Source organism: Elephas maximus, chromosome 18 (genome assembly GCF_024166365.1).
Source record: "Elephas maximus indicus isolate mEleMax1 chromosome 18, mEleMax1 primary haplotype, whole genome shotgun sequence".
NCBI classification, from domain to species: domain Eukaryota; kingdom Metazoa; phylum Chordata; class Mammalia; order Proboscidea; family Elephantidae; genus Elephas; species Elephas maximus.
In genome coordinates this window covers 24,435,855-24,461,081 of record NC_064836.1, presented here as the reverse complement: position 1 = coordinate 24,461,081, position 25,227 = coordinate 24,435,855, and the positions used below count along the sequence as shown (strand labels likewise).

The following is a 25,227-nucleotide window of genomic DNA, read 5'->3' as shown; positions in this document are numbered from 1 at the left end:
ATGGAAGCAGCCACGGTGCCCATCAACAGATGAATAGATAAATTATGGTATAGTCACACAATGGAATACTACACATCGAGAAAGAACAGTGATGAATCTGTGAAACATTTCATAACACAGAGGAATCTGGAAGGCATTCTGCTGAGTGAAATTAGTTGGTTGCAAAATGACAAATATTGTATAAGACTACTATTATAAGAACTCAAGAAATAGTTTAAACTGAGAAGAAAATATTCTTTGATGGTTATAAGAGGGAGGAGGAAAGGAGAGTGGGTTAGGGGTGTTCACTAATTCCATAGTAGATAAGCACTACTTTAGGTAATGGGAAAGACAACACACAATACAGGAAAGGTCAGCACAACTGGACTAAACCAAAAGCAAAGAAGTTTCCGGAACAAACTGCTTGGAAGGTCAGCATAGAAGGGGCGGGGTTTGGAGACCCTGGTTTAAGGGGACATCAAAGTCAGTTGGCATAATAAAATCTATTAAGAAAACATCCTGCATCCCACCTTGGAGAGAGGAATCTGGGGTCTTAAACGCTAGCAAGCGGCCATCTAAGACACATCAATTGGTCTCAACCCACCTGGATCAAAGGAGAATGAAGAACACCAAGGACACAGGGTAATTACAGGCCCAAGAGACAGAAAGGGCCACATAAACCAGAGACTACATCAGCCTGAGACCAGAAGGGCTAGATGGTGCCCGGCTACAACCAGTAACTGCCTTGACAGGGAACACAACAGAGAACCCCTGAAGGAGTAGGACAGCAGTGTGATGCAAATCCCAAATTCTCATAAAAAGACCAGATCTAATGATCTGGCTGACACTAGAAGGACCCTGGTGGTCATGGCCCCTACACCTTCTGTTGGCCCAGGACAGGAACCATTCCTGAAGCCAACTCTTCAGACAGGGATTGGATTGGACAATGGGTTGGAAAGGGATGCTGGGGAGGAGTGAGCTTCTTGGATCAGGTGGACAATTGAGACTTTGTTGGCATCTCCTGCCTGGAGGGGAGATGAGAGGGCAGAGGGGGTTAGAAGCTGGCAAAATGGACAGGACAAGAGAGAGTGGAGGGAGGGAGTGGGCTGTCTCATTAGAGGGAGAGCAATTGGGAGTATGTAACAAGGTGTATATAAGTTTTTGTGTGAGAGACTGACTTGATTTGTAAACTTTCACTTAAAACACAATTAAAAAAAAAAAAAACAAGAACTGTTTCTTTTTCCTATTCACTTTTAAAGTTCTATCACAGAACTGCATGGCCAAACAATTTTAGACCTGGGAAACACCGTAAGATATGCTTTCTCCTGACACTAGTCTCAAGTTTTTTCTACTATATTTACTGTCATACAGTATTTTTCATGGTGCATTTATTTAATACATAGACATTTCACAATAAATGATGTACCAATGTTTTTTCTGAAACGTATTTGTTACCTTTACCAGACAGTTGAGAGGCAGGTCCCAGAAAGCAGCCCCTGGCCCCGCCCAGGTCCCTGCTCCTCACAAGCTGAATGGCTTAAGCTGCTCCTTATTTTAAGGAAATCAGATAAAAATTTATGGAATTTTTATTCCAAAATAAATATTTATGGAATGAAAACAACTCCATTTACAATAGCATCTAAGAGAATAAAATATATAGGAACAAATGTACCCAGAGATGTGAAAGGCTTATACAGTGAAAATTATAAAATACAGCTGAAAGATACCAAAGAAGACCTAAAGAGATGGAAAGACATTCCATGCTTATGAATTGGAAGGCTTAATATAATCAAGATGTCAGTACTACACAAAGTGATCTACAGATACAACAAAACTCTAATCAAAATTCCTACAGCATTCTTTACAGAAATGGAAAAAAACAAATCCTCATTTTTCTATTGGAAGACAAGAGACCCCGGACGGCAAGAGCAATTTTGGAAAAAAAACGAAGTAGCAGGCCTCACATTTCCTGACTTCCAAACATATTAGAAAGCGACAGTAAATCAAAGCAGCTTGGTACTCGTTTAATGACAGACACACAGACCAAGGGAACAGAATTGAAAATCTGGAGATATAATCCAAACCTTTATGGTCAACTGATTTTCAGCAAGTGAGCCAAATCCATTTAAAGGTGAAAGAATAGTCTCTTCAACAAATAGTGGTGGCTAAACTGGATTTCCCCAAGCAGAAAAACAAAACAAGAACCATACCTAGTACCATATACAAAAACTAAATTGATACGGATCAAGGACCCCAATTTAAGTCTAAAACCATACAGTTCTTGGAAGAAAATATAGGAGCAAACCTTCTGGACCAAATTTATTTTCAATGATACATTATCAAACACAACAATGAATGCACAAGCATCAGAAAATATATAACTGGGACCTCATAAAAAGCTAAATATGCTCATCAAACGACTTAATAAAAATGGGGAAGAGACAGCCTACAGACTAGGAAAAATTCTTTGGGAATGATATAAGTGACTGGAGTCTAATATCTAAAATATATAGCAAACTTCTACAACTTAATAACAAAAAGACAAATATTCGTATTAAAAACTGGCCAAAGAACATGGAAAGACATTTCACCAAAGGGAATATTCAAATGGCAGACAAATGAGAAGATGCTCAAAGTCATTAGCCATCAGGGAAACGCAAATCGAAACCACATTGGGATACCATTTCACTCCCAATAGGATGGCTAAGATAAAAAAAAAAAAAAAGGGAAAATAACAAGTGTTGGAGGTGACGTGGAGAAATCTGAACCCCTCATTCATTGCTGGTGAAAATGCAAAATGACACAGCCATTTTGAAAAACAGTCTGCCGGTTCCTTAAAAAACAGGAGGTGGAGCGGCTATATGACCCAGCAATTCCACTGCAGGTATATGCCCTAGGGATCTGGCAGAAGTGACAGAAACAGACATAAGGAAACCTTTTTCATCGCGGCACTATTCACAATAGCAAAATGACGGAACGTACACAGGAATAAAAAAAAAAAAAACAGGAATACTACTCAGTAATCCATGAGTTCCTGAAACACCTTGGAATATGAAAGGACCTGGAAGACATTACCTCAAGCAAAGTAACTCAGTCACAAAAAACCAAATATTGTATGTTATCACTTGTTTGAAATGACATGAACAAATAAAAATATACAGAAAATAATGTTCATTAGTGCTTACCAGAGTCGGGGAGGGGGAAATGGAAATTCACTCTCTAGATAGTAAACACTTGTTATTTCTGGTGATGGAAAACCTAACACCAAGTGAGAGTGAAATATATACGGCTTGATGAACGCAAACCATGTCAGTGAAATGTACAGAAGGAAAAAACTTTTTGGTGATGGCATGTAATACATACTTTTAAAACACAAGCAGAAACAACCAAAAATATACATGCAGGCATATATATATATGCATGTAGGCATATATGTGTACACTTAAGTACATATAAGTATATGTAAGTGTATATATAGGTGCCCACCCCAGCCCGGCACTGGGTTTTTTTTTTTTTAATATATAGGTGCACACATACGTGGATATACATCTATTAGACTATGCACATATATTTATATATATATAATAAATCACATAGAGGAAATACTAATGAATATTTCTTAGAAATAACGAAAAACCTCACAGAATTCTTTTTCTGGATTTGAAGTTTTAGGACCAGAGCCTCGTGGAATATCTTGGTCCATTGGCATGATATAGTTCATAAAGTTATATTTTACCGCTTAGTTTGCTTAAATAGTGTCTGGGGTTGCAAAAGCTTGATATTGGCCTTCTGAGTTACAACTATTGGTCTCTACTCATCTGCAGCAAAACAGAATGTACGAAACAAAAGAGTCAAAGAAGAAACTTGTCTACAAGGCAAACAGTCTGTATAAACCACAGTCTCATCTGCCCTGAGACCAGAAAAACTAGCTGGTGCCCAGCTATCACTACCACCCATTGTGATTAGGGCCACAACAGATGGGTTGTGACAGAAAGGGAGAACAACGTGTAACAGAATCTCAAAAGCATTAAAAAAAAAAACAAGGTTACTGGACTGGTTCAGACTCAAGGACTCCCTGAAACTGCCGTGAAATACACTTCAAATTTTGAACTGAAACTAACCCCTGAGGTTACCTTGTACCTAAATAACAAATAAGAGACTGACTCCCAAAATAATGTACATCACCCATAAAGCACCGTGCTCCTTTAAAAATCACCTACATGAGACCAAATGGTCAACAATTTAAACAAAGATGAGAATGTCAGAGTCAGGGAAATGAGATTATAGGAAACAGAACAACCAGAACGTAAATAAGGAGAATGTTCAAGAATTGCGAAGAACTTAACCAAAGGGAACCTAAAACACAGTAAAATATTATTTTTTAAAAAGTAATAAGCTTTTTTTTTTTTTTTCCAACGGTGGTGCTTGCACAACATGAACACAATGTCACTGAATTGTGCCTGCGAACACGGTGGGAATCACACGTGTGTTGGTACATGTATACTGACCACAATAAAAAGAAAATTTAACATATTTATGGAATCAAATAAAGCTCCAGGGTTTGTTATACTTTCTGATATATAAGACCTAAGCAAATACATTCCCTTTTAAGAACTGCACACTTAGTCCAAATCCAGAGATTGCTGCTTAAGAGGCAGTTCCTAAAATGAGAAATAAACTCAGTTGAAATGTGAACCCTCTCAAGATTGTTCTTTATAAAGCCCCTGATTCCAAATTCAACCTCCCAGCATTCCTACTACACAAGGCACACAGCTGTGCTGCCCTTAGAAAGCAAGGAATCCCTCACCAAGGGTCAGTTTTGCCTCAGGCAGCCCTGCTGTTCATTCAAACCTCCCAGGCTGCCTTGCAATAAGAAATGCTTGGTTTTCACCTCACCTGCCTTCGCACTTCCTACTACATTGTATTTGCATTTTTACATGCACTACATCATACTCTCACTGCCCCCTGGCTCTACAAACCTTCTAAGAATGCGTGTAAGAGATCGCCTAAGGAAAAGGTCATCTATATATGTAATTCAGTTTCCTTTTTTCTCCTGTGTTGTGATTAGGAATACCTGTCAGCCAGGGTTATTTCCTTACTGCCTGCACAGCGGGCACTGTGAGAACAAAATTAGGTTGCCAAGACAAAGGTGCCGGGGGAGGAGCCGTCACTGAAGAAGCTATCTGGAACTGTTTGACTTTTGAAATAATTTTAATGTTTAATTATTGAATTACATTCGTTGTCAGAAATACAAACTTAAACAAGAACGTAAAATATAATAATCTGAGAAGCAACAGGAACCTACTTTTGCTCACGGAATTAGAGGCTGCTGGCATTCCTTTGATGCAGTGGGGCTTATCCGGAAAGAAGATCATGAGTAAGGCTGGTCATGCTGGAGCTCCCAGAGTTTTCAGTAGTGGACCGGAAATTAGGGACACCAGGACTGCTTCCTAAACAATGATGCATACTGTTGTAGGTTAAAACATCACAAAGTTCAGTAAAAGCAAAAAGAAAGTTTTATTCGGCATACATTGAAATCAGCAAAAGTTGAGAAGCAGCCAAGCACGCTGCCAGAGCCACGTCTGCCCGAGTACAAGGAAATATTACAGAATAAAGCAAGAATGGGTAAATGGTCAAGCACGCTGCCACAGCCATGCCTCAATCCAAAGACTATTACAAAGTCAGCTGTATATATTAACACTACAAAATGGGCAAAACCACTGAAAGCTTCACCTGTTCACAGATTGGCTAGAAACTGTGGTCCTACATCGTGAATTGTCCCTCTCAACAATCATCGCTACAGGTTTCAGTAACGAGGTAGGCGGGTCTTCATTGGTCCAACAAATTTCTATTCATTAAACGTTAACAGAAAAAGATAAGAGTGGAAAGTCTTTTCTGTTCCCACTTATGTGAAAGGTTCCCTAAAAGAGATTTTCCAAGACTATTTTTTTATCTTAGCTGTTGTCTTTATGTGCCTTCTCTGAGGAAGGAACTCAGGACCTTCAGATTATGCCTCAAGGCCCCGTTGTAAGTCCCTGGGAGCCCTTCTGAGCCCAGCAACAGCTGCGTCACATTTTCTATGCTCAAAGACAGGGAATAACGACTCCAACAGTATTTCCTACATCAATACACACAGAGTGCGCACACACACTCAAAACACGGTGGAAATTCTGAAACAATCCTCATTACAAACATGAGTTTCATCGTCACCATACGTATACCCCAGCCTTCATTAAACAAAGTTTGCCGAATTTTGTTCATGAAGTACTGGTGCCCTTGTAATAATTCAAGAACCTACCACCTTGAGCTAAGGATTGGGCTGAGTTTAGGGGCACAAAACTAGATATGTTGGTAAGAAAATTGAAGTCTAGAGAAGAGCCTTTGTGCTGTGGATATGAGAAAGAACCTACACATGGCCCTAAGAGAGTTACATGATTTGTGTTGCCAATTGTAATTTGAAGGAAACATGCAGCTTTTTGCCTGTCAGGTCCCCTTCATGGTATGTCTCCTCGTCCCAACCTGCCCTCCGCCCCTCCCCCACTGTAGAATGTCTTGAGTCCTACATTCTACTCCTGTATAGATTCAAACTTCTCCCTCCTTTCCTTGGATCTCTGAGCATCTGTTGGAGCCAGGTCACCCTCTGAGTCCAGGATGGGACCGAGGGCTGAAGGCTGCCACACAGTTGTGGTCAGTGTCCAGGCCTGTGGAGTGGACTTCAGCAGGAGGTAAGATGGTGCGGAGGGGGTGTGTTATCAGGTCCCTGCCACCCCTTCAACCTTTGGAAATTCAAATTTGACGCTTCCCTTGGGGACAAGCTCTCTGAACAGGAGTAAGGACTGGACCCCTGACACTGCCAAGGACATCCCACCTGGGGAGGATCAAGAGGCAGATTGGAAAAATGAGACAGGAGGATGGGGAAAAAAGGAAAGGGGTTTTCTAATGTGTATCACGAAAAGAAACGCTAGGTAGGAAACGGGGAAACCACTCTTTTGAAGACTCACTCCTTCAAGAAACTCTGGAGGATGTCTTTCACTTAGAAGGCCCCTTCCCTGCTATTGAGGCCTGCTGGGGGCATTTCAGACAGAGTGGATATCAACCCCGTTCCGTGTGTTGAAAACACCATATGAGAATGGCAGGGTGTCTGCCAGGGATTCCTGAAACAGGCTCTGAGAGTCAGCGACAGCTTGGCCCTCTTACTTCTTGGTACACAGAGGCCCAGGAGCCTGGTTGAACTGCTCCCAAGTTCTCTACTGGGAAACTTCTCAACTGGAGAAAATTCACTCCAGAGGCTTTTGCAATATTCACCATTTCCCCATTCCATACTGCCACTCATCACTTGAGATTCATGGCACTGATTCCCAGTGACCAGGCAGGGAATTCACATGACCCAACATCTGATTGCCTTTCGTCCTTCTCCATTCGCCCTTTTCCTTTGTCTCAACAGCAACTCCAGTGCTGGAACCGAATATGACCACGAATCCTGGTGCCTCCATGTCTCCTTCCACTGCACTGCCCTTTCCCCAACCCAGTCTCGGACCCCCACACCGAACACCCTGGGAACCACACCCACTACCCTGCACGACTTCATCATGCCCTCCTGCAACCCCTCTGGGGCTCTCTGCTTTCCCTGGGACACTGCTGGTGCCAGGTGTTGGGGACTCTGGCCCCAGTGGGGCCCAGCCTGGCAAGGTCATTCTCCAACTCAGGATAGAAGGGAGATCAGAAAAGCTCCCTGGAACTCAGACCTTTGTCATGGCTCAGACCCCACTCAATTGGAGTACCCCGGGGGCTCCCGGTGGGGCAGTTGAGCATGCTCCACCTCCAACTGGGGAAGCATCTGCTGTGGAGCAGATGATTCCTGTCACTTCTGTTGTGGGTACTCTGGCTTACAGGGGAGGTTGGTCCTCAGCTCCTTCTCTTCAAGCTCCACCACCAGCTGCCCAGCTGGCCTCCTTTTTCCCCCAAGTGAAGGCTTGGTCAGATCAACATGGTTCTTCTGGGGAGGAGAACCTGGCCACCACCCAATCCAGGCCTTCGCTGCATGACTCCTCCTGTAACCCTAAGAGTGTTTACCAGAACTACCGATGTTGGCAATGCTTCAAGTCCCTGGCCCGGAGGCACCATCCCCAAAGTCCTGATACAGAAGCTCTTTCCTGCTTTCTCATGTGAGTGCCCTAGTCAGGGGGACCCCTGAGATTATCCTGCAGCTTTCAAATAAAGGGAAGCCGTGGTGGCGTAGTGGTTAAGTGCTACAACTGCTAACCCAAGGGCTGGCAGTTTGAATCCACCAGGTGCTCCTTGGAAACTCTATGAGGCAGTTCTACCCTGCCCTACAGGGTCACTATGGGTTGGAATCGACTTGACGGCAATGGGTTTGCTTTGGTTTGATTCAAATAAAGAGAGCTGGGAGAGACACGATGGGACTTAGGCTCTTTAGGAACATTTGAAAGAAAATCACGAGGGCGATGGGATATGTTATAAGACACATTCCCAATAATATTAACCAATCTTCCCCGTGTACAACAATTTCAGGTGCCTTATCTCAATTGATGCTGACCACCCTGTACGTGAAGCCAATCTGTATGCTGGAATCATTACCCTAATAATTATTTATAGGAGACTAAACACTTTGATAAAGTACAGAGCCATGATGTGAATTTTGGTCTCAGACTACCAATACCACATTCCTCTGCTGGTCTTTACTTTCCAGCATAGGAGTTGACCATATGTGGGCCAGTGCCATTTCAAATCCAGATGAGGAGGGAGACGGGCAGGGCCTACAACAATCATTTGAAATATACTCCCACCCTCATTCCTCTGGAGAATTCCAGTTAGAACAGGGAGGTGGTAGAGTATACATAGAGTGCTGACGGGCTTGGGCTCTGCCCTAGCTGGACTTGTAATACTGACCAGGTCATTATACATCTCCACCCTCCAGTATCTCATCAAATAAGGAAACAATTACAATTAATTCAGAGGACAGCTAAGAAGATGACATGAGCTAATATAAGGAGTGCTCAGAGAGTGCCTGACACTTGCGCTGCCTCATTACATGATGTCCATTCTTGTCATTGGCATGAAGGAAAGGCAACGTAGTCCAAGAAAAGTACCCACGAAAGCAAAAATGTCCTAGTTTCAGTGTGTATGATTGGAAATTAGCCATGAAGTCCACGGTCATGGGCTTCTGTGAATGGAAGGCAGACTGATTAGTCATGTGGGAAGATTTGTCTTTTCACAGCAGACCCTACATCTATCAACCCTGGGCTCCCCACAGTTATTTTGGGTCAACCAATAACAAACTCTTATCACAATCCAAAGGATGATTTTCCACACACAACTTGCCCCCAAATGGCTGAAAGATCGATGGCATCTACCCCCCGCCCCCAACCTCACGGGAATAAAGACAAAGTCCAACAAAGCCAACTTTCAAGCAGTCTTAGGGATTCCCTGCATTCCAAAACAGCTGTGTTCCGTTTGATCATAGTCTCAAATGCAGCTGGGCAGTATGACTTATGATTTTCGAAACTCCAGATAGCAGAAGTCTCTCTCAGTCACCACGGGCTGCCCTCACCTTTGTTTCTGGGCAGAACTCCTGCTCTTCACACCCTGAGGTTCTAGGGCTGTGTTCACCAAAGAGCAGAACCTCTACTCAAAAGTCATCTGGGAGCTGGCGAAAATGTTCACTCATGGGACCCTTGGACTTGATCTTAGAGTAGATTTTAAGGTGTTCTGCCAGGTCGTTCTGCCCACAGTCCTACGGACTCATAGCACATTCTTTTCTTTGGGCTGTTCGTCCTGGGAGTGTATCTTAGTGTAGTTGCCCTGCCACTGGTATCCTGGAGGCAAAAAAACACTTGAAATCTCAAACACTGGAAGAGGGATTTGACACAGAGAAATAGCAAGACAGATGTGATGATGGGCAGGGGATATGTGTAGGGGTGGGGTCAAGATGGGGATAGAATACGTACTTGTAGGAAGTTACAAACAAGCATGTGGTTTTAGCCCAGTCCTTCGATCCCTGGCCCGACTGAAGCCCACCATGACCCTGGAGGAGGGACTGTGGCGGTCTGTGCAGGAATGGGAGCACAAAAGCAACTTTGACCGGATGATCTTCTACGAGATGGCAGGAAAGTGAGTTCCTGGCATCCCAGCTCTATGGGGACCGAGTGATGGGGTCTGAATGAGGAGGGTGGGTTGAGAGTGGCTGCTGCCTGGCTGTGTTGGTACAAGTCGGAGGGGATGTTGTGAGGAGGAGGTGTGCGCTTGGACAGGGCTCCTAGTTCCCCGATGATCCCTCTGTACCCTCAATGTCTACCATCACATTCACTGCTTGGAATTCTGTCCTACCTCCTTCAAGAAATGCACCCCTTCTACATATTATTTGTGGATGCCTCGATATTGAGAGCGTTAAGATGGAATGGGGATAAACACTGTGGCTACCAATGGGGATAAATTCCAAGCCGTAGACACTCTGCAGTGAGGGGATACGATGTACCACACAGGTTCCTCCTTGCCTCAGTGTCCATATACCTGACAGGAAATTTGGGACCAACCTTCCACATGACAACTGGCACAAAACTGTTCTGTAGCCATCCAAGAATGGCCCAGGCTGGAAAGCTTTGTTCAGGGGACGGCAATATCTCAAGTCAACCTGTGGACGTGTCTATCACCCTTATTGCCTTTCCCTCCTTGATTTTAAAAAAATCATCATAGGATCTGAAGCTTTCCTGAAACCTTAGATTCCACCTTCTTCCCAATATATCTTGGATCACTTGTCTCCTTGGTTTATAGCTCATGGGCTCAAAGCCTGACACCAGGACGGGGAATCTAGGATCTAGTCCATGGTGTTATCTGCAATCAACTTCATCCCATACCAGGCTCAAGCTGTCAGCTCTAATGTGTGTATGTTAGGAAAGGGCAGGAGAGTCTTGCAGCAGGATGTACCTAAGTGGGGTCCTGCCGTGTGTCACATAGTTCTGATTGAAATCAACCAGCCACTGTCGGAGTTGCGGTGTGCCATCAGGTGCTAAGGGTGTGGAAAGGAAGTGAGCACCATGGCTCTGTCAGGAGGAGCTTCCAAGAAGGCATGGCTCACTTCTTTCACACCCTTCCTAAGTTATGATGAGTTATGCTACAGGTGAAGGGATGATGTGAACACGTAAGGAGCCCCCAAACTGTGTGTGTGTGCCACAGAGAGAAACTCCCTCCTGGGAAATGGACTTACTCAGCACCTTGCCGGGGCACGGAAGGCACTCTCTGCTGCCCTACAATCGACTGTTGCCCGGTGCTGGGGCTCCTGGTGTGCCTTGCCTTCTTCTCAGCAGGGCCCGTGCCTCCTCCACCCTTGTCAGGTTCATGGAGTTTGAAGCAGAGGAGGAGTTACAGACTCAGAAGTTGCAGCAGAGGAATGTGTCCGTGTGCCTGCCTCCTCCAGTTTCAAGGCATCTTGATCCTCAGAAGCCTTCATCCACTGTGGCTGGCCAGCACCCAGGTATGGCTAACCAATTTCAACAGGAGCTAAGGTCCAGGGATCAAAGGAGGCATGTAGAGACTAGCCATGTTTGGAGAAGGCATTGTCTTCACATGGGGTACTTCCCTTTCAAGGGGGGGCAACGGCTGTTTCTATCAGTAGAGCCTGACGGAAGCCTGGGCTCTCAGCTACACTTCGTTACACACTAGTAATGAGGCGGTCAAGTTTTATAACTATTGTCTCACACAGATTATCAAAGATCACACAGATTATCAAAGATGAGATCCAATATCTAATCAGCCTAAAACGTGGGTCTCAATGAAAGGACTTCTTGAAAAAGCAATAGTTCCAAGTTTCCTCACAGGATGATTCTCTTGGACATTCTACCTGTTACATCTCCTCTCACGGTTCTTGTGGCTTCGGGTGTGCCCATCTCACCAGGAACCATTTTAGGCTCTCCAAAAAATCTGCCCTTCCAACGTATGTTTGAGTGGTGTCTTAGTTATCTAGTGTTGGTAGAACAGATATACCACAAGTGAATGGCTTGTGGTATTTCATTCTCTCACAGTCTAAGTGGCTAAATTCATTCTCTCACAGTCTAAGAGGCTAAAACTCCAAAATCTGGGTACAAAACTCCCAGGGAAGGCTTTTTCTCTTTTGGTTCCAGTGGAAGGCATTGTCATCAATCTTCCCCTGATCTAGGAGCTTCTTAGCACAGGAACCTGGAGTCCAAAGGACGGGCTCTACTCTGGGAATTTCTTTCTGGGCCACATAAAGTTTCTCTCCTCTCTACTGGCTTCTTTCTTTTATATTACAAAAGAGATTGAATCAAGATATAGCCTAATCCTGCAGATTGAGTCTTGCCTCATTTACACAACTGCATCTAAACCTGCCTCATTAACATTGTAGAGGCTAAGATTTACAACACATAGGAAAATCACATCCGATCAAAACAGGGTGGATAACCACACAATACTGGGAATCACGGCCTAGCCAAGTTGACACACATTTTGTGGGGACACAACTCAATCCGTAACAGGTCAAATGGCCTGGAATGTTCTGCCAAATTTACCTCCTTCTTTCTAACCTCTCCTTTAGTGTTCGTCCCAAAGAAGGGAGATCCCAAGGTGCAGCCCCTCAACCAGCAGCAACATAGACCCCAGTGCCCTTGGGAGGCCAAGCAACCCAATGAGATCCCTCCTAAAGCTGTGAAAGAGTATGTCGAAATCATGGAAGGTCTGCTTGGACCTGCCCATTCGGCCACTGTGGAGCCAGATGCAAAACATGAAGAAGAGGAATATGAGCAACAACAGGAAGACACTGGGATGTACCCAGACCCAGGACTCCTGAGCTACATTGACAAGCTGTGTTCACAGGAAGAATTTATTACCAAGGTGAGCTGGGACTCGAGGTTTGGTATCCGTGGGTTCTGTAAGTTTGGCATTGCATCCACCAAACATCTGGAGTTTGGCCCCGGACATTGTAATTAAGCTTCATTCCTTACCCTGTGATCTTTTTTACCCTGTGCCTTTTTTCTCGTGTGTGTGTATGTGTCTGTGCGTGTGCCTGTGTTTGCCTATGTGTAGGTTGAGGTGGTGATGTTTTAATACACCATCGGATGCACATTCAAGGAGAGGATGATTGTCTTTGAGATCCTCTGAATCACTGGTTACTCCTTGTCAAGGATGTTCACATGCCTCCTCCTTCTGTTATCAGGCAGAAGCAGTTATTCACCCTCAATTCCTGGAAATGTTATTATCACCAGAATCACAGATAGATCTCATGTCCTTAACACAGAAGCTGGAGGAAGAAGAAGGGCTCACTCTCACCCAGGTAAACCAGAGGAGGAAGGGAAAATAATACCATGAAACCCACAAGATTTCACCTAACCTAACAGTGCCTCGGCTGCACAGCTTCTGGGGAAGGTCAGCTCCACGTGTGGAAGCAGGTGCAGAACCAGGAGGTAGGAGACAATGGAGTGGCTGAGAGGAGGAGCGGTAAGGAATTGTGGCTGGGAAAACCACACAGGAGGATGGACAAGTAGAGCTGCAGTACTGTTATTGAACCACACTCATTTCACTGACTTCCCTGATTCCTGTCCCAATATCATGCTCTCCACCACCAGCTCATCCATGTGTTCTCACAACCTGTACAGAATCAGTAATTACACATTTTCCTTCCTTTCAGCTGGTAGAGAAGCGACTACTGGAATTGAAAGGAGAAGTGGGTGTGGAGGCACCCCCAATTTATGGTATGCCACCCATGGAGTCACTCTGTACAGAGTATGACACCAGTCAAGACTCAGGGAGCACAGATAACCATGGTCTTCAGCTGGGGATCAGCAAGAAAACGGGCACAAGAAGGCTGAATGCAGATGACCTGCCGAAAGACTGTAGAAGAGACAGTAACCTGTCTAAGCCAAAAGAACTTGCTCACTTTATGTGGAGTCCAAAGTCAAAGAAACCTAAGTCTGAACAATTAACTTCTCCTCATCAGCGTTCCAGTAACACCTCCCCGAAATTGGGAACTAGAGAATCCTTAATGTTCTTAGAAACCTCTCCTATTAGTGAATCACCTGGGAAAGGAGAAGGGTCCAGGGAAGAAACAGAGAAGGAAGAGGAGGATCTCCCCAGCCTTGACTTTCTCTTGGCACCTCAACAAAGCTTACTGCCCTGGGGTCTTTCCAAGAGTCCTCTGCCTGCCTCCGGCATTCTGCACCATGGAGTTCGGGGCACCTGGCAAGCGTCCCAGCCCCAAGCTCCTGAGACAGTGAGTCTTAGCCAACCTGGACATACAGCTACCAAGTCTAAGATCCCAGCTCAAGTTAGAGCCCCATCACTTGCTGCCAAGAGGCCCTACTCAGGGGCTGACCTTGGGGTCTCTGGGAGGCAACCCTTGGTCAGCAGTGAGGTCCAACCCTCAATGCCTCTGAAAAGAAAGTGTGACACCTCAACTTGCGAGAAAAGTAAGGTGGCATTTCAGCCAATAGCAAGCTCTCCTCTTCCATGTGTCAAACCCTCAAATTGGAGACCCCTCCACAGATTTGGATTATCAACCCCCTTCTCCTCATCACGCTAAAGACCCTCCCCTATCCCGGTGCTATTTCTTGGCTGTAGTACAGATACGAGGAGGACAGAGAGGGAGGCCAAACACTGGGCAGGGTGCACATGTACTTCCAGGGTGGGAAATGAAGAACGGTAGCTTTACTTTACTTTACAGAATAGTCCTCTGTTAATTGGGATTAAAGATAGTTTTGTTGGAAGGGATTCTCATTGCTTCTCTCTTCTTGTTCTCCTCTGCTGCTGGATGGATTGTGGTGCTGTGAAAAAGTAAAAGATACAGGTGTCCCCTGTTTTCCTGATCCACACATGACTGACCAATTCTTTCTTCCAGCCTTAACTGATGTCCTCAGAATGCTCTTGGGGACAGTCTGGCTTTGGCCTCTCACAGCTCACTGATAAATCGCCAGTGATCAATTTCAACATCCATTTCTCAGAAGCCCTGGCTTGGCTTGGGGAGCTTTCTGTGGGTATCCTATCAATCTCCCTCTCTCTTAATAATCTACTAATGGAATTTGGATTTCAACCTTTCAGCCTTATTGGTCATTAACTATTGTTTCTACAGTTGAGATTGGAGACTGTGCTTTTGTTTAAGGTGCTGTTTTTCTGTTTCCTAGAAAGATGCCAGACAACAGATCTTTAATGATCCTCAGCACACCCAGGGCTTTTCGTGTGTAGTTGATTTGGCCTGACAGGATTAAGACCTGGCTTCTTGGGGACGTAGCTGTTTCTCTGCATTCACTCTAGAAAAAGGCATCATTAATTCTCAGGAGTACTATTAAATAAGCCATAGTAGTCTGCTATTTCTGAATCCTGATGATAGGAGGAGATGGAATGTGCAGAAAACATATTTATGAGAAGTCCTTTTAATCCTGTGTATATGAGCTATGAAAGTAGTCAGGGAGAATTGTAGTCCCTTTACCTTATTTCTGTGCAGGAAAGAATCTGATCCAGCAGGAGTGGGGAGGTCCATCCTCCTGTGGTGAAGGCAACTGACCTCCAGTGCCTTCGGGCTCTTCCAAGGAGCATCCTAGAAGCACTCTTTTCTCTCCTTCCCAAACAATGACTGAAATTCTAGGATTAAATCGATCTAGATGTAGTCTTGTATTCAAAACAGGTCCTTAAAAACAAGAGGAAACCTACCTTACATGACAACAATAAAGCCCTGGAGAAGCAGAGATGTGATGAGGTTTATAGCAGGCCTGGGATGCCTGGGGTGTGCAGGGCTAGATGTGAGCACAGTAGGATGGGCTGAGAAGGGCTGAGGCATCAGTCATCCTGCTGCTCGGGCACTTGCACAGACCCCATGTTCCGAGCAGTGGGTCTTCCTGTAACATGGCATTTGCTGCCTGTGAGCTGCTTCAGGTGCTGGGAAGTTTCCAGTTGGGATCTGGATGGAGACCTTGGCAAGTAAGAGAGACTGTTGGGGAAAACGATCAAGATGAAGAGATGAGAATCAGGGGACTGGACATCTCTGCTCTTCCCTCAAAATTGTCAAGTTCTTCCCCTCCCATCTCTGCGTAACTCCTCAAATTCAGGTGTCCGTGGCCTGACATCTCCAGCCCTTTCCTCTCAGTAGCTCTGATTCCCAACTCGGAAACTTGTGGGAACTCACCAATATTCCCTCCCAGCCCAGTGCTTTCTTCTACAAGTTCTCAGGTTTGATTTTATTCCAAGTGTCTCTGAGTTTTCAGGAATGATGTGTCCCAGAAGGTTTCTGGCTATCATGGATTGAATTGTGTCCCCCCAAAAACGTGAGTATCAATTTGGCTGGGCCATGATGCCCAGTATTGTGTGGTTGTCCTCCATTTTGTGATTGTAATTTCATGTTAAAGAGGATTAGGGTGGGATTGTAAGGTCACATTACTTACACTTACTAAGGTCACATCCCTGATCCAATGTAAAGGGAATTTCCCTGGGGTGTGACCTGCACCACCTTTTATCTCACAGAGATAAAATGAAAGGGAAGCAAGCAGAGACCTAGAGACCTCATACCACCAAGCAAGCAGTGCTGGGAGCAAAGTGCATCCCTCAGACCCAGAGTCCTTGTGTGGAGAAGCTCCTAGTCCGGGGAAAATTGATGAGAAGGACTTCCCCTGGAGCTGATGCCCATATCAGGGGGGTGGCCCAAGCAGGGTGTCCAGCTCCGCTCTTCTTTTACGCCACCTGCAGGCCTCCGGAGACACCTTACCTTTGACTGGCAATTCCGTGAGCCCTGTCTATTCAAGCTGGCACCTATTCAAAAAGGCAGGTGAGTCTACAAGTCAGGTTTCTAAAACGAGTTTAATAGGAGTCAGGCGGTATGCCCGCTCACCCTCAAGTTTCTTAAACAAAGGTAATAACGCCTTAAGATATTTACAATGTCTTGACTAAGGGTTAACTAAATCCCTTAGTGAGGATGGTGCACTCGGGAAAATGCTCCACCTTAATGCCCCTCCTTTTCAAATACAGAGGGGGAATCTCCAAAATTACAAATTTGAGTTTCTACACGCTAAAAAGCCTGTCAAAATGATGAATTTGAAATAAATGCATATTCCGTATTATGTTACCTACCTGATTGCATAAAATCAAGGCTAGAATCATACAGACTGGCACACTGTGTAATATGAATGCATATATTGAAATATAGTCATATATATTTATTTCTTAAACCACACCCTCCCTGGGTGGCTTCTCAGGCTTGCTGGGCCAAATGGTCAGCGTCAGGACATCCAGGCGCCCACTGGGTGAGGCGCCGGCTGTGACAGACATCCAAACAGACACCCAGCGTCGTGGTCGCCCTGGGACAGGTGGGCGCTCCAGGTGCCCTCGGAGCCCCTCCCCAGGCCCGCCCAGCCCAGCCCTGTCCCCCCCGCTCCGCAGGCCGTGGCCCTGCCCCCCGCGACCCCAGCACCGCCCGCCGGACCCTGAAGTCGGCTGCGCGAGACCCGACCCCGGGGGTCGGGCCCCCGGGGTGGGCGCCGGCCCCAGACTCACCTAGGCCTGACAGCCGCTGGCGCAGGCACAGTCCCCGTCACAGGGCGCCAGCAAAGCCTGTTGCCCTGGTGAGGACAGACTGGCGCCTCGCCAGTCCCGGAGGTGGGTTCTGAGGCAGCCATTGGCAGTCACCGGCCACGTGACCTGTAGGGGCGTTACCCTCTGGGCCGCCCCGCCCCCGACTCCTGGGCGGGGCCTCCTCTCCTCTCCCTTTGGTCTGGACCATCCTCACCTGGTCACTTGGACGCCCCTCCCCTGGCCAATAACCCAGCTGGAAAACTGTTGAGCTGGAAGCCATCTCAATGGATTTTCTTTATTTAAAACACTGGCTACACGAGTATTCTTTTGATTATTTTTGCTCTTTTCATAATTGAAGACATGTTTTAAACTACCCATAACAGAAGAATTTACAAAATAAAACCACACTAAATTCCCAGCACCTGAGGTAAATAAATAAGGCTCATACTCTAATCTGCTTCCAATGGAAATACATAGCCCACTAATGGGGGCTAGTCATACGCATTGTTTTATAATCTACTTTTTTCCCTATAAAAGGATTATCTTTGCCTGTCTTTTTTTAATAACGAGAGCTTTGTTTTTTTTCTTTTTCATTTTATTTTGTTTCAGGTGAAAGTTTACAGTGCAAATCAATTTCCTATTCAAAAATTTATACACAAATTGTTTTGTGACATTAGTTGCAACCCCCGCGTTGTGTCAGCAGTCTCCCCCTTTCCTTTCGCACTCCGGTTCCCCGCGTCTATTCATCCACAGGATTCTTTGCATAAAGGCTCTCTCCCCATTGGATTTTAAGTTCACTGATAGCAGGGACCTGCGTCTCCTCGCCATTTTATCCTCAACAGAAAGGATGGTGCCTGGAATATGGTAGCTACTTAATAAATACCTGTTTAGTTAGTGAATCTTTTCCTATAATCATAGTTCACACAGTACATTTGTGTTGAGTTAATGTGACGATTTTTCAGCTTCAAAAGTATTTTAAAAGTACAGCAGTATGAGATGCATGTCTAATTAGTCAAAGGTAAACTAAATATTTTCATTTCAATTTTTTCTCACTGCCTTTTTTTAAAGAAATTAACAACAACAAAAAACCTTTGCCATGGAGACCATTCTGACTCATAGCGACCCTATAATTTCTCTCCAAGTCTATCTTTTCAAACACCTCTAACGCATCAGTGTGGGTCAATTATTTCTTATTCCTCTTCCCATCACTGTAGCCTTTTCCCCCTAAATCTACACAACTAACTCAATCTGGGAAGGGGTGGTATTTAAGCGTGCATTTCTTTAAGAAAAGAATCCTTTCATAACACACTTATAAATTCACAATATACTTATAAATTCTTATGAATGTATTATTAAACTTGAAGCTGAGCAAACAGAGTTTCTTAAAAGGAAGTTTAACTATAATTCTTCACTGGGAAGGGAAAGAGAAAGGAAGAAAGCAGGCATTTCTGACAAAACAAGAAAACGTGTGCTCTGCTGCTGTTGCTACTTTCTTTTCATCCAATGATATTTCTGCCTTCAATTTTCTATGACCCACATCAAGTCAAATGAGCACAAAATATCCATCCCTATCCATCTGCCATTCTGCTTAAGCAGTTATAATGGGGTGAAACTTGAAAGCCTGGATTGCACGGATATTTCATTAAAAGCAATGAAAATTGACACAACAGTACATGTAATTCAAAACTCAATAAGATTCCTATTTATTCTACCTGCCTGCTTTACAATTAGCTTAATTTTCATATCTCAATGTCAAGCAAGCAAGCAAGAAAAAAAAAATACTACCGTAAAAAAATTAATAGTGGACTGACTGCTATTAGTTTTCTTCTTTCTTTCTTTTTTTTTTCCTCCTCTCTCTCTCTTCCAGAATGTTCTGAAATCAGATAGTGGTGATGGTTCCACAACACAGTGAATAGACTAAAAGCAACAGAACTGGACACTCCAAAATAGTGAATTTTATGTTATGTGAATTATATCTCAACTTAAAAATAAAGGATTAACAGCGGTCTTTAGCAGCAATAAGACATTCATCCTTGATCAGAAGCAAAGAGCCCTTTAAGTGGTAGTAAGGACAAAGAGCACTAAAAATTGTAAGATAGCATCTGGAGTTCTTTTTTCTCTTGGTCTTCCCCTTTCCCCAAACCACCACTATTCTTTTTGCCCTGTCTTCTTCTACTTTCACCCAACATCGCTAAATAAGAAAGACATTTTTAAATATATCATTACAAAGCACCCTAAGTCAGCCCAGAGTTTTTCTCCTTCATCAATCTGATTTGTCCCAAGCTTGGACTTACTGGAAGCCTCTCATGGGTGTGAGAACTGCTGGCCTTGAAGCTTTCTTCTTTCAGATCCTCCTGCACCAAGCCAAGGGGCTTTTGTTTCAAAATCAAAATACAGCTGAATTAGCTTTTCTGAACGGAACTGATGGCATAGCTCTGACCACACTAATTTTTAAGGAAAGTATTAAAAGCTGAATGCAGCTTTGAACAACAAAAGCAGGTCGAGTCTCACAGGTTCTGCGGTAATCTAGCCCCTACCTCTTTCTCTAGCCTCATCCGGAACAACAGCCTCACCTTGCACCCTTGGCTCCAGCGACTCTATCTGATACCCTGTTTCCCGTTTTCCCTGCCACTCACAGGGCTTTTGCACGTGGTATTTCCTCTGCCCAAGGCATTCTCTCCTCTCCTCTTTGCCTAGGTCATTCCCATTCATCTTTCAGACCTTCCTGAACCAAGCCAAAATATTGGATGGAGTCTTCCGAAAACTGGCCTTGCCGTCTGGAGACACATTTGTTAGACGTTGAGAAATGAGGGATGGTAGAGAATTAAATCTCTGCAGAATAGGTTCCAGGGCACCCTAGAGGCGACTTCATTTCAAAAATTTTTTGACGGAGATCTTGGGAAAGGTAGTGGAGGGACTGAAGTAACCACAGGCTCCCTCCTCTGGCTGCACCTGACGCTAAAGGGCGGGTTCAGCCGCAACAGGTGGCTTGAAGGGTCCGGACCGAGTAGCCCTTTGCCTCATTCCCTTCCAGGCAGGCTCTCTGCTTGCCCATTCCGTCTGAAGGAGCAGCCTCAGGGACCTTTGCCTTCCCCACAGGGACCCCAGGCGCCATCCCACGCCAAGGCGCCTCCTGGCCACTCACCATCCTCCGGCACTGAGGGCCCGGCAGACCCAGCTGGAGCAGCGCCGCTGCCCAGAGTCCCGGTAGGCGGCTGCGCGGTGGGCCACAGGGGCCGGCTTCCTTGGCAGCCTTGGTCCCGCGTTCCCGGGCTGCCGCGCTCCGGTGCGGAATCTGGCTGCACCAGAATCGCCCAGCGTGCGCCACTGGCCGCTGCGCTCTGCTACCGAATCGCAGGCTTGGCGCCTAGCGGGCAGGGAGGAAGCAGCGTGGAGGCCCGGAAGGCTTGAGACGCTGGGGCCCCCAGGGGCTGACGGGCCCCCGGTGGGTGGGGCGTGGTGGTCCTTCTTGGCGCTAGGGAGGCAGCTGCAAGCTGGGCTCCGCCTTCGCCCTGGGCACCTGGAAGCCTCTGTGGCAAAAGGAGCTGCGCGCTGCGTGGGCGCCGCTGGGGCAGAGGGTGAGGGCTGGGAGGTGGGGAGAGGAGGCTGCTGGGAACCCCCGCCAGTTTGGGGGGACCCTTGGTGAGGGGGTGGTGCCATCTGAGAGGCTGAGCCCCCTCTGAAAGGGCGGTTAAAGGGGTACCTTTTAACTCTGCCCTCTACTTCTTGACATTCCACTGGTGTTCTCCTATAAAAGATGAAAAATTTTCTGAAAAACAGAATCCTACTTGCCAACCACACTCTAAGGAGTCAAAGGCACAAAACAGCAAGATTCCACTTCCCTGGAAGCATAGCTTGAAAGTCTCCCAGAAAGGGGTATGTCCAGGGCCGCTTCCATTACTATTCCTGGCACCCCTAGCATTCCTCAAAGAGCTCTGGTGGGATTGTCACCATTATCAGCCATCTCCCAAACCTGGGCTCCCTGGCCTGAAGAAGGCCTGAGATTGGGATTCTTTTCATCTGGCCTTAGGAATCAGCACTAAATAAGGGTCCCAACAGAAATCAGCTGCGGGTTTCCTGCCCTGGCCAACTCACCCCCAGCCTGTATCTCCAGCATCAGCATCCATCAGTAGAGGATTTGTGCTCTTCAGAGGTGCAGTAATAATGATCGGTATTGCTCTAACTGGGGGCATGGGTGGCACTTTGCAGCTTACAAATCCCTTGCATATTCATGGACTGCCCGACAAATATCTACTGAGTGCCTGCAGCATGTCCTCCCCTGTGCTGGACTCTGAATGAGGCTTAAAATGTCCTAAAATGTTCACACTCAAGTGTGGAAGACAGATACTTAAGCAAGTTTGAACAGGTGATTGGTGCTCAATAGAACAGACGACTCTTGCCATCTAATGCACTCAGAAACGGACACTGGAAGACTTTCATTTACCTACTTTCTTCCGTAGTAAAAACTGGGATTAGAACCCAGATCTGATTTACTACAGGTGGTCATTTTTCAACTCAATTTGTGAGGGTCAATGAAGAGATATTATCTCCTGTTCTCTCTTCAGGTCAGTCTAAGTGTCAACTGCAGGGCTCCTATCAGTGTTTAATTCCTTTGGGTAATAAAACTTTGCTTTTAAAAACAGGTAACTCTAGGATGTTAAATGCAGTGAGTCTTGACAATCATTCACACATAAGTATAAATTACTTAGCTACTTCCTGCCTAACAGCTAGCTGGTACCACAAGGAGTGAGACTTGACATGTCTGGGCAGGAGGGGACATGTTAAAACCCGTTAGTGCTGAGAGTGGAGAAGGGGCGTCCCTGGGCACCTGCAGGAGCTACTGACTGACCCACTCAGGGTCTGTGTCCAGTACTGCTTTCAGAACACTCAGTTGGATATTACTACCCGTATTAGTTTCCTAGGCTGCTGGACAATGTACCACAAACTGGATGGCTTATGTTGTTGTTGTTAGATACCATCGAGTCAGTTCCGACTCATAGCAACCCTATGTACAACAGAACGAAACACTGCCCAGTCCTGTGCCATCCTCACAATTGTTATGTTTGAGCCCATTGTTGCAGCTACTGTGTCAATCCACCTCCATGAGGGTCTTCCTCTCTTTCACTGACCCTCTACCTTATCAAGCATGATGTCCTTCTCCAGGGACTGATCCCTCCTGAAAACATGTCCAAAGTATGGAGACGAAGTCTTTGCCATCTTTGCTGCTAAGAAGCATTCTGGCTGTATTTCTTCCAAGACAGATGTGTTTGTTCTTAGAAAAGAAATTTTTTATTTCCCATTTCTGGAGGGTGAGTGTCTGAAATCAGGCTGTCAGCCTTGTTGACTTCAGCAAGAGCTGTGGCGGTGACACAGGCTGCCTCACGGGAGCAGTGGCCATAGGTAGAAGAACACGGTCACTGCCACTGGTAAGGCAGGAAGGGAGTGAGAGAAGAAATACCCCAGCATCTCTCCAAGCCTTTGAACCAGTTCTTCCCAGCTCGAACCCCTGCTGAGAATTTGCATTTTCACCCCAGATAGATTGAATTGGAATCTGCATTTTAACAAGATCCCCCAGTGATTCTTATATGTAGTAAATTTTAGAGCCACTGCTCTACTAGTAAAGCAGCCCTGGTGACACAGTGGTAAAGTGCTCAACTGCTACCTGAAGGGTCGGTGGATCCGACCCACCAGCTGCTCCAAGGAAGAAAGATGTGGCAGTCCGCTTCTGTAAAGAGTTATAGCCTTGGAAACCCCATGGGGGCAGTTCTACTCTGTTCTATAGGGCTGCTGTCAGTTGGAATTGATGTGATATCAGTGAGTCTGGTTTGGGTGTGGCTGGACGACAGCAGGGGGTTAGTGGTTCTCAGAATTGGTCCCTAACCAGCAGCATTAGCATCGCCTGGGAACTTACTAGAAATGCAAAGTTTCAGCAGGAGTTAGAACCAGAATGAAACAGTTGGAAGCCCTGCCTCTCTCTCCTTCTACCCTTCAAGTTCCTGTAGGTATGTCCTATTGGCTCAGTCTTTTGAAAGCTTGAGGACGAAGGAGCACAGGTGTTGTGGGTGTGAGTGTCCATCCTCCTTGTGCAGATCAAGGCGGAAAAAGGTGGAGAGTGGATCTGGAGAGGCAGATGGAAAACATCCAGTGCAGTCCATCTAGTCTTTTCTTTCATTTGGATAAAATAATTAAAAAAAAAAAAAAAAAAAAAAAGAACAGGGAAATTTCAAAGCCCTGTCAGCTCCTGTATTACCTGAGAATGAAGCCAACTCAGTCATGCTTGACTTGGAAACTAGATTTTAATACTAACCGCCACCCGTGATCTTCATACAAGGTAAATAGAAAAGGGGAGATGTAAACAATTATCACAAAATGTAGATGCTACAGTCCACACTTCTGTAATTGGTCGTGAGTCCTTATTTGCTAATCATTGCTTCCTTTACAGGCTCCTCATTTACTGTTCCCCTTCTACTCTCTGAGTATCTTGGCTATTAAGAGGTTTTTTGTCTTTTTTTAAAAAACCTGGTCAAACCAAAAACAAAATCAAAAAACAACCCTAAATGCATTGCCGCTGAGTTCATTCCAATTGACACCAAAAAAAAAAAAAAAAAGGTTGCTATCAAGTCAATTCCAACTCATAGCGACCCCATAGGAGAGTAGAACTGCCCCATATGTTTTCCAAGGAGTGGATGGTAGATTTGAACTGCTGACCTTTTGCTTAGCAGCCATATGATTACCCACTGTGCCACAAGGGCCCCTTCCAACTGAGAGTGACCTCGTAAGACAGAGTAGAACTACCCCATGGTGTTTCCAAGGCTGTAGTCTTAAAGAAGTAGGCTGCCGCATCTTTCTCCTGTGGACTGACTGGTGGGTTCAAACCTCTAACTTTTCTGTTAACAGATGAGCTAACAGTATAGTTTTTCATAGTACTCTGTTATTATCCCTTTTATTTCAGTTGGGTATGTTGTAATGTCCCCCATTTCATATCTTGTTTGGGTTATTTGCTTCCTCTCGTGTTTTTATTTTTTCAGTTTGGCCAGTGGTTTGTCAATTGTTTTGATCCTTTCAAAGAAGCAACTTTTGGTTTTGTTGATTCTATTTTTCTTCTATTCTCTATTTCATTTATTTCTGCTCTGATCTTTATTATTTCCTTTCTCTGGTGGCGTAGTGGCTAAGTGCTATGGCTGCTAACCGAAAAGTCGGCATTTCGAATCCACCAGGCGCTCCTTGGAAACTCTATGGGGCAGTTCTACTCCGAACTACAGGTTCACTATGAGTCAGAATTGACTTGAAGGCAACGGGTTTGGTTTTTTGTTGTTGTTGTTCTTTTGGTGGCTGTGGGCTTCGTTTCCTGATCTCTTTCTATTTGTTCAAGTTGTGTAGCTAATGTTTTGCTTTTGTCCCTTTGTTCTTTTTTGATATGTCCATCTAATGCTATGAATTGCTTCTCAGCTTCTTGTTTTCTCATTGATAAGTTGCTTATTGAATGAATGAATGAATAAGAGCTAAGTATTTTCCGATGGTCACAATACTACCAAAGGAGAGAATCTACTTTTTTTCCCCTTGTTTGGCGTTCTGATATCCAATGTAGGGCGTAGAGGTAAACTACAAAATATATCTCTGCCCTTTTTCCCATTACCTATCTGGATCCAAGTCAGTTCTAGTCAAGTGCTTGGGAATTTGTCATGTGTGTTTTTGTGTTTTTTATATTCCTATAGGGTATTTGTA

At 45.2% G+C, this 25,227-nt stretch overlaps 2 protein-coding genes across 2 annotated transcripts in view; one reads left to right on the top strand and one right to left on the bottom strand.

Annotated features, from left to right (window-relative positions):
* Positions 1–16,476, top strand: part of LOC126061823 (NUT family member 2D-like) — a 220,819-nt gene extending 204,343 nt beyond the window's left edge. Inside the window, exon 4 of the mRNA XM_049858639.1 lies at positions 16,459–16,476. Coding sequence (XP_049714596.1) covers positions 16,459–16,464 — 6 coding nt within the window. The 3' untranslated portion in view covers positions 16,465–16,476. The remainder of the gene's footprint in view (positions 1–16,458) is intronic.
* LOC126061817 (NUT family member 2G-like) overlaps positions 1–25,227 on the bottom strand; it is a 432,103-nt gene that overhangs the window by 380,379 nt on the left and 26,497 nt on the right. The gene's annotated exons all lie outside the window — the stretch shown is intronic.